Consider the following 9,510-nt stretch of genomic DNA (forward strand, 5'->3'; position numbering starts at 1 on the left):
TCGTTGTATGCTTCTTATTCAAGTTTAAATAATTTGGCGTGCAAAATTATACAATCAATGTCCACTTGTCATTGCTGATGGCAGAGAATGATAGATACTTGATCTCCCATAGTTTGTATGGAAGATAATTTATCAGTACAACGAGAGCGGTTAGTATGTATATAAGTGCTTTTTTTTTTTATGATATATATATTTATCTTTTATAAAGAAAAAAAAATTGTAGTTGCCTTAGGAGCAAGATGTCAAGGTTAGATCTTTTAATGATAGATCAGGTATTTTAAGTTTGAAATTCAACTGCGATGTATTATATTAATTTTTTTTAATAGTATGTAATGAATCCGAGAGTGTTAGCTCTAAGGATGAGTCTCCATATATATTTTCTCAATTTATCTAGTTGACCAATGAAAATTTTTTATAGGATTAAATCAGTCACTTTTAAAATTAGTAGTAGAGCTAAGATGTATTTTTAATTAAAATTATTGAAAAGAAGCCTCTTTGATTTATTATCAAAATAATATCTCATTCCCAAACTAACCTCTCCTATTTTTATTTTAAAAAATAATCTTACTTGTAATAATGTTTATTATTACAATAAGTATGAAATCATAACTATTATGTAGTTATGGAAGTTTAGTTGTTAGAGTATTGATTTTATAATTACTATAAATATAAAATTATAACATCTATCATTCTGTAACTGATATAATATAATATTTACTAGTGTTGATCATAAATAAATTATATATATTATAACTAAGATTAGTAACTACTATTATATAATATTGATTGTATTGACTAAATATGATTATTATAACTATGTAGTAGTTACACTCTCATAATTGCTATAATATAATATTGAATAATATGATAAACAGTTAAGATTCCCAGTTATTATAATATAATATTAATTAGAGATGAAATAATTATTTTTGTAATAATTATAAACCGTATTCACTATAATATAATATTATTAGTATTGTTGTAGATTGAAATGTTTATATTTTAGCTGGTTATAATTTTGTAATTGTTATCCTAATATAAAAAATAAAAATATGTTGGATAAGATGAGATGTTATTTTGATAATACATATATATTTTTTATAATTCTAATAAAAGAATATTCTTTTGATTTTTTTCCTATATAAAGTAAGAATCAAAAATTTGTTCAAAGGTTTTACAAGTCTATATTTTGTTTTAGGTTGAAAACAATAATAAAAAAACAAGTTGTACAAAATATCAATAGAAGAGTTTAATTTTATTGCTTCTATTTTAAACAAGGTTATCTCATATGCCAAGTAAGTAAACTGCCAGATTGCCATAATTGCAAGTGCAAGTACACAATTTATAAATAGGTCAACTTTAATTTAAAATCAGAGCTGAAAATTTATGAAAAAGTCGTGTCAGCGTTTACTTTCTTTACTCTGTGTTGCATCACGGACCTGGTCCGCACTTATTACCAATCCGATCCGACCCAACCCGTTCCACTTGACAATGATTAGAGCCATGACGTGAAGAAGCCGACTCCGCCGTTCGTGTTCGGGTCGGATCACCCTCCACCGAGAATTTTCCAATCAGATATCTGTTGCCGTATAGATGACGCTAGTCTGATGCGGTGTCAGAATCCTCTTTCTTATAGTCTACAGAGATGATCCTGTTTCGTGGTTCCCTGGATACAGGGGAGTTCGATCTCCCCAACCATTCCTCTGAATGAATGCGGAGGCGGTCACCGTCGGCTCCCGTGAGTGGGGCCTCCCATCTACACGTGTCGCAGTCTCCTCCGCCTTTAAAACTCCTTTATCTTGGCACACACTTTGACTACCCAACACGGCATCGCTCCAGATTCCACTACTAAGGAGAAGGTATCATTTGGGGTTTCACAAATGAGTAGATGAGGCATATCGATTTGATTAATAATCTGTCACCGATGCTCTACCATCGCTTACTGGTTCCTCGAATAATAAGCCAAAGAAACGAGCGATTCCAATCGAAGCGGCTGGCCTCATCCACAGAGAGAGACAGAGAGAGGGGTGAGCACGAGGAACCCTAATCGGCGAAGGTCTACTTTCGCTCGATTCCTTCCGTTTCGAATTTAGTTTTGAATGCGATTCCTGTACATCTTCTTCCTATCAATAGTTTCGCCTTTTTTAGGGCACAATTGTTGTGAGAGCTTAGGTTTACTATCTCCATCCGATGTTGTCATTTTGGCATGTTTTAAATCCCTTACGATTGATTGAGTCTTACATTGTTTTTTCCCGTGAAAGTTTTTGTTGATGATAATTGATGATCTGTGTGGATGGTTTACAGAAAGGAACTTCTTCGTGGAGATCTAGCAAGATGTCAGCGGTGGAATCTTCCCGTGAAGAAAATGTCTACTTGGCCAAGCTGGCTGAGCAGACCGAGCGATACGAGGAGATGGTAGAGTTCATGGAAAAGGTCGTGAAGACGTTGATTGGGGAGGAGCTCACCGTGGAGGAGCGCAACCTCCTCTCAGTGGCTTATAAGAATGTGATCGGAGCTCGCCGTGCCTCCTGGCGTATTATCTCCTCAATTGAACAGAAGGAGGAGACCCGCGGGAACGAGGACCATGTTTCCTTGATCAAGGAGTACCGTGGCAAGGTCGAGGCAGAACTCAGTAAGATCTGCGATGGGATCCTGAAGCTTCTTGATTCCCACCTCGTTCCCTCTGCATCCAGTGCAGAATCCAAGGTGTTTTACCTTAAGATGAAGGGTGACTACCACAGGTTAATAAGCATCTCCTCTCGTTAGTTTTTTTTTTCTACTGGAGATGAATAAAATGTATTTTTTTTCCTTGATCTGGTCTGGTTTATGTGCTTAGGTATCTGGCAGAGTTCAAAACTGGAGCTGAGAGGAAAGAAGCAGCTGAGAACACTCTTTTGTCCTACAAATCTGCACAGGCATGTGAATAGTAATCTTCTGTTGATTCTATTTTCTTTTTTCCTTTCGGTGACCATATAATGCTAAGGTACGCTCTCTGCTCTGGGATCTAATGAAGTGTTAATGAACTTTCTGCACTACAACAATGACTCAAGTTTTTACACGTTTGCAATAAGTTCAGTTAAAGTATTTCATAGTTCTGTTCAGATTATTTCCCCGAATATATTATTCTCAGTTCATTATTCATGTTTCTTTTAAGTTTTAAGATTCTGCATTGAAAGAATTCTTTGTTCGTTGCACAGTATCATGTATCACTGTGGTAATAAACCTTTTGCAACATTATGTGCATATCATATTTTTCTATTAAGCTCGTCTCCAACATATTGTGGTAAATTCTGTTTCAAGTTCCTAACGCCGGCTAAAATGTTATAGGATATTGCTTTAGCTGATTTGGCTTCTACCCATCCTATAAGGCTTGGTTTGGCACTTAACTTCTCTGTCTTCTACTATGAGATTCTTAACTCACCAGACCGTGCTTGCAGCCTTGCGAAACAGGTTTATCTTCCAAATTCCTGTGTTATTTTTCATGCAATATTGATTTGATAGCGCTTTAATATTCTCATCTGTAATGTTTGAATTATGTTGAAGTGTGATGTTTGTTTCTTTTAATTTACTTGCCATTGAAAAGCTATATTCTAGTTTCTAGATTTGATTGTTCAATTGATATATGGTGCTATTATCCCAGGTGAAGTGGAAAAAGATATTATTCTGTTGAAATATCTTAGTTATTTGTTGCTCCATCTCATTGCAATTTTGAATTCATGATTTTTGTTAGCATAGCTGCAATTGTGCCATTTTCTTTTTATGCAATTTACAAGTAAATCCTACAAATTCACTGAGTGTGTTTTTTTTTTCAAGGCTGTACATTTGTACTTATTTTGCACATTTGTGTACATGATTTTGTTTTACCGTTAGAGTGCAACTGCAGTGTGCACTGAGTAAAATTTTGCACTATGGTATTGGAAAAGGGTGGCTCGCTTATTTTTGAAATTTTAGGGTTTCCTCCTTAGCTTCTGAAATTAGGGGCGTTAATGAGCATATAGGATTTGATTTTTTTTATCCATAATTCTTTTGATGGAAGCTGTGAGTTCATATTGAGGCATGGAACTTTGACACACTCAGCCATTAGAGGGTTTCATTTCATTCTTTGTGGATAATTTGTAGTCTAGGTTCCTGTGAACCATATGTTTCTTTATGGAAGTTAATTGTTTTGTCTTCTATCTAAATTTGCATGTAGATTTGCACATTCAGGTACAAACTTCATTTCATAACACTGCATATTAGTTAGATAACTAGGGTTCTTACATTTTAACTTTATGGAAGTGTAATGCAAAAATGAGTTTTTCTGTTCATATCAATGACTTAGAGCTTCATATGTTTTGGGCAAAAAGAATTTCACATGCTCGGTGTTTTCTGGATACTTCAGGATTTAAGAGATCTAATACCAGTAACAATATAGCATTGCATGTAGTTCAATGGAGGAGGAAGATACTTTAAATATTTGGACTAACACTACTCGTTAATGATCAATGATTAATTTAAATTTTATATACCACTTGTCAAATTGTCATGACTTAGTTATAAATTTTAATGACCTGAGTATCACAATTGCATCAAATTTGGAAATGGAGAAATTATAACATTGGGCCCAGTTGCTAGTATTTTAGTTAACAGCTCGTTAGTTTATTGAAGTTAAATACCGATCTATGAGGAAACATATCAAGGAATTATGCCTCTAAGTAAGATTAAATGATAAAATCAAAGATGAATTTTTTGAGAAAATAAAAGAAATTATTCAGTGTACCTATAGTTAAAAAAAATTGTATTCTTGGAAGAGGTACAGGAGGATATGAAAAAAAACAAAAAACAAAAGGTTTACATAAAAGGCTTTGTATTTCAGAATGAAAGAGAAGACAGGTAGGATGATTTTAGATTTTGCCACATCTATGCTTTTATGATCGTTAATACAAATTTTAAAAGATGAGTTGATTACTTCTTAAAGTGGCTGGCTCTTTGATTATTATTATTCTTATTATTTCTTCCAGGCTTTTGATGAGGCTATCTCTGAACTGGATACCTTGGGAGAAGAATCGTACAAAGATAGCACTTTGATAATGCAGCTTCTCCGAGACAACTTGACACTATGGACATCTGATATTACGGTTAGTAGTCGCCAAACATTGACTCTGTTTGTATGATATCGCATGGGGCGTAGTCACTGACTTCTTTTATTGGCAGGAGGATGGAGCCGATGAGATCAAGGAGGCTACAAAAAAGGAATCAGGAGAGGAGCAGCGATCAAATGATTAAATTATGTAGTTTCTCATGCTAATATAAGATGTACCATTAAGTAGATGCCATCATCTTCTGCTTGTTGATTGTCCTCGTCATAAAGCAACCAATATGCTTAAAGGATTGGATTTCTGTTTTCTTTCAGTTTTTTTCCTGTGATATCCATATGCTGGTTGGAAAATCCTAATTATTTTGAATGTTTTTTTTAAAGAAAAGATTGTTGAGTGCGATACTCACATTTGAATGAGTGCGAATTTCTAACGCAAAACTTTGACAACAAGTGCTGAAGTTCTCACCGACTATATTGTTGTATTCTCATTTTGAATGAATAGAGTTTTATTATCAAAATGTTGTCTTGCTGGCACAGGAGCTCCACATCCTTCATTGTAAAGCCTCATGGATGTAAGGCAGCAATGCGTTAAGGGCGTGCCTGAAGGGAATAGAGCAGAGGAAAAGAGATGGAGGAAGAAGGAAATTAGAAATTTGCGGAGGGAGAGCTTATAAAGAAGGATATTACTGCTCTTTTGATAGATAAGTCTACGGATCGCATGCCGTCCGCGTCTCACTAACCTTTACAATCAGCAGCCGACAACTGATCCCTCTCATGTTTACTCCAGAGGAATGGAGGATGGAGGAGGAAACCAAGCATATTACACTGAGGACTATGACACTGACTACGACCGTGTCCGAGCAAATAAAAAAATAATTCACGGACAGTTAGATAAATAGAACATAATAATTTAGACTTTTTATTTTCATCTCCCACGTGGTCCGTAATTTCTGATTTTTCTGATTTTTTTATAATTTGTACGTCGATTGAAATCCGGTCCAAATTAATTATAATTTTTTAAAATTTAATTTTCCATCTAAATTATAATTTTAAGTTGAACTAGCCAGCCGGAGACTATTGACTTTGGACAGAACCTCCTCTACTCGACACCATACAATTTACCTACTGCCGGCGGTTTGCATGCGACAACATTCTAATCGTGACTATAGAGAGTAGACCAATGCGTGTACCCACAATTCAGGACCAATGGACGTCACTACGGATAATCAAGATCACTCAAATAAATCCGTGAGTTAATTTCACGAGTTAAAATTTCCCTCGCAAGATTTCAAATCAAACGAGGAAGCCCTAAACTTTGTCCTCACTCGTGGTCCGTCGTCGGAAGTGACGCTATATTTGCCGTTTTGTACATCGTTTCCCCATCTCTCGCGGCGATGGGAGACGACGGCGGCCATGCGTCGGCGGGGAGGTGGGGCTTCGGGGCCAACGCCCTACTAGCTGGTATTTCTGCCTCCAGCATCCGCGCCGTCCTCAACGTAGTGATGTCCGAAGTACGGGAGGATGGACCCCTCCCGGTCCTCCCCCTAGCCCATGGCGACCCCGCATGTTTTTCCTGCTTCCGCACCACCTCCGTCGCCGAGGAGGCCATCGTGGACGCCGTCCGATCCGGCAACTTCAATAGCTACGCCTCCACCCAGGGGATTGTTCCCGCAAGATGGTGAGCCCGTCAGAAAAGACCTCTATTGTTAGAAGAAGTAAAAACATTCTTGCAAATTTAATGTCCGACTTCGAATTCCTGATCGATTTATTGCTCGATTAAAACTGAGATTTTGAGACTCTTGGTATTTGGTAGTGCTATTGCGAAGTACCTTTCCCGGGATCTTCCACACAAGTTGTCCCCGGATGACATCTTCGTCACCGCCGGCTGCGCGCAGGCAATCGAGATAGTGATCTCCGCTCTCGCCAGCCCTGGGGCGAATATACTGCTACCTAGGCCTGGGTACCCCTTTTACGAGGCTCGATCGGCATTTAGTGGCTTGGAGGCTCGTCATTTTGACCTTTTGCCGGACAAGGGCTGGGAGATTGATCTTGAAGCTGTGGAAGCCCTAGCAGACGAGAACACTGTTGCTATAGTCCTCGTCAACCCTAGTAACCCCTGTGGGAATGTTTTCTCCCATCAGCACTTGGCAAAGGTGAGGATAATTGGATGATGATACACTGTGTATAAGTTCATCTGTATAAGCAAAACTTGATTTTTTTTTTTTTTGTGTGGAAATTTTGGTTGATTTTGCTGTATTTTCCAGGTAGCCGAGACAGCAAAGAAACTTGGCATATTGGTTATAGCTGATGAAGTGTATGGTCATTTGACCTTTGGGAATGTCCCTTTCACTCCCATGGCTGTCTTTGGGAAGATTGTTCCAGTCCTTACTTTGGGGTCTATATCCAAGAGATGGGTGGTGCCTGGTTGGCGTCTTGGTTGGATTGCAAAATGCGGTCCGGATGGTGTTTTTGAACAGAATAAGGTTATTCTTGGTTTTGCTACATATTTATTATTTACAGTGTTTAATTATGCATACTGTTTTTTAGTGCAAGCAATTTGAAAGACTACTGACATTATTCATTCTCTAGTTCGATGACAATGTTAGAGTTCTGTTGAACATCACCACAGATCCAGCAACGTTTATTCAGGTAAGTATAGCTTCGATATATAGTCCTTGTTCATATTTGCTTTGTCTCAGACTTGAACAAGTTATGTTTCTAGCTTCTATTCTCATTGGCAAATCAACCATTATGTCGTATAATTTATCTTGTCCTTTACAACAATTTGGCTATAGTACGGGTGTAGATAACTGATGCTACAATAGTTTCTGATATATTTTTCTCATTTTGTTTTGATATAATTTATTCCTGCAGAGCGCGATTCCTACTATCCTTGAGAATACAGAGAATGAATTCTTTCAGAAAACGGTTGATATATTGAAGAAAGCAGCAGATATATGTTATGACAAATTGAAGGAAATTGATTGCATCACATGCCCTCACAAACCAGAAGGCTCAATGTTTGTAATGGTGAGTCCAGTTTTCGGATTTTGACTATCTCCATTTCATGACACAGGATCCAACATCCATTGCTTCATCTGCAGTTGAGCTTAGATTAATGGACAAAACTGATGGATGATTAATTGTTGTTAAAGTCATCAGTTGATCGATCTGTATATTTATATAACAAATACTATACTAGTTGTAAAAAGGTGACAAAGGGGACAAAGGGGTTTATAAATTAAACCCTTGACACCTCTTCTACATGGTAGATGTGTGTAGATATGCATGTATGTGAATTGGCTTAGACCAAACAGATACACGCATGGGATTGGCTTATTATTATTTTTTGTTATATATATTTAGTAATTTGTTGCCTGTTCATTAGTTTTCTCAATTCATTTTAAATTCTGTGAATAAAAAATAGTGCTTCTTACAGTTATTTAGCTGTTTCTAACACAGTTCCTAAGGTGAGACTGCTTGTGATGCAGGTTAAGTTGAATGTATCCCATTTGGAGGATATCCATGATGACACTGAGTTCTGTAGCATGCTTGCCAAAGAGGAGTCAGTCATAGTACTGCCTGGTGAGTTTTCTCATGTTTACTCGATGACTAATATTGCATTAGATTTTTGTTTTTTTTGAACGACTTGCATTGATCCTATTGTTTATCGTTTTCCAAATGAAGAATTGAGATGCATCCTTCAATCTGTTTATACAGTATTCGATTTGTAATTCATAGTTCCTGTGGTTATTTCAAACGGTTAGAGTGTTCAATCAAGTATCAAAAACTACAAATCGAACAGTGTGTGTTTTAGTCTGCTTACTCATCTTTGAATGTTTCTACTTACGAACAATAACAGGCAAAAAACACTATGCAGGAGTATCACTGGGCTTGAAGAACTGGCTGCGTGTGACCTTCGCCATAGAGCCATCTTCTCTCGAAGAGGCTCTTGGAAGGCTCAAATCCTTCTGCAACAGGCATGCTAAGCAAAGCAAATGAGTTTCTAGTTTACTTGGATCGCAATCTCTGACTCTACATTCGACAAAATTTAGTAACAAGGTAGCTTGAGCACGCAAAATTTATCTGCAAATTTATCTTCATTTGGCGTTCAATTTAGGACTCAATAGTCAACTCTTCTGTTGGCTGTAGTACTCAATTGCTACTTGGAAGTTTTTATGATAAGAATAATAAAACGTTGTGTGATATGGAATAGTCATCGAGAAAGTGAATTTATTTTAGGGATGATAATTTCATCCGAATTCGATTGAGGATCCGATATTCGATCCGAACGGAGGAGAATATGAAGGGACTATTAATATTCGATACCCGATCTGAATACTTGATTAAATAATATATATACATATATTAAAGAATTTTTTTTTCTAAAATCAATTTACTATTTTTGTTGGTATTAAGAGGAAACTATAGAT

General features: G+C 36.7%; 2 protein-coding genes across 4 annotated transcripts; both read left to right on the forward strand.

The window, feature by feature from the left end:
* The first annotated feature begins 1,877 nt into the window (after positions 1 to 1,877).
* Positions 1,878 to 5,391, forward strand: LOC122034212 (14-3-3-like protein GF14-C). 3 transcript variants are annotated; one of them, XM_042593359.1, is made up of 6 exons: positions 1,878 to 2,027; positions 2,305 to 2,741; positions 2,837 to 2,915; positions 3,328 to 3,450; positions 5,001 to 5,117; positions 5,194 to 5,391. In XM_042593359.1, the coding sequence occupies exons 2-6, from the start codon at positions 2,335 to 2,337 to the stop codon at positions 5,263 to 5,265; spliced, it is 798 nt and encodes a 265-aa protein (XP_042449293.1). In that variant the 5' UTR covers positions 1,878 to 2,027; positions 2,305 to 2,334; the 3' UTR covers positions 5,266 to 5,391. The 3 variants fall into 3 exon arrangements, with proteins under 3 accessions (XP_042449293.1, XP_042449292.1, XP_042449294.1); XM_042593358.1 differs by having other exon boundaries at positions 1,899 to 2,056; XM_042593360.1 differs by having other exon boundaries at positions 1,975 to 2,172.
* Positions 5,392 to 6,399: 1,008 nt separating this feature from the next.
* On the forward strand, positions 6,400 to 9,283 carry LOC122034755 (nicotianamine aminotransferase 1-like). Its single transcript, XM_042594094.1, has 7 exons — positions 6,400 to 6,755; positions 6,891 to 7,230; positions 7,342 to 7,560; positions 7,667 to 7,726; positions 7,952 to 8,107; positions 8,569 to 8,662; positions 8,958 to 9,283. Exons 1-7 carry the CDS (start codon positions 6,472 to 6,474, stop codon positions 9,077 to 9,079), a joined length of 1,275 nt encoding a protein of 424 aa, XP_042450028.1. The 5' UTR covers positions 6,400 to 6,471; the 3' UTR covers positions 9,080 to 9,283.
* Positions 9,284 to 9,510: the final 227 nt, after the last annotated feature.

The sequence above is a fragment of the Zingiber officinale genome, chromosome 11B (assembly GCF_018446385.1).
Source record: "Zingiber officinale cultivar Zhangliang chromosome 11B, Zo_v1.1, whole genome shotgun sequence".
Lineage (NCBI taxonomy): Eukaryota > Viridiplantae > Streptophyta > Magnoliopsida > Zingiberales > Zingiberaceae > Zingiber > Zingiber officinale.

Bases quoted from the DNA above. Each gene is read 5' to 3' on its own strand.
- LOC122034755 (XM_042594094.1), top strand. From the start codon at position 6,472: ATGGGAGACGACGGCGGCCATGCGTCGGCGGGGAGGTGGGGCTTCGGG. The intron at 8,108-8,568 runs GTGAGTCCAGTT...CTTGTGATGCAG, and splicing joins AAGGCTCAATGTTTGTAATG to GTTAAGTTGAATGTATCCCA. The intron at 8,663-8,957 runs GTGAGTTTTCTC...AACACTATGCAG, and splicing joins GTCAGTCATAGTACTGCCTG to GAGTATCACTGGGCTTGAAG.
- LOC122034212 (XM_042593359.1), top strand. From the start codon at position 2,335: ATGTCAGCGGTGGAATCTTCCCGTGAAGAAAATGTCTACTTGGCCAAG. The intron at 2,742-2,836 runs GTTAATAAGCAT...TTATGTGCTTAG, and splicing joins ATGAAGGGTGACTACCACAG to GTATCTGGCAGAGTTCAAAA. The intron at 5,118-5,193 runs GTTAGTAGTCGC...TTTTATTGGCAG, and splicing joins TATGGACATCTGATATTACG to GAGGATGGAGCCGATGAGAT.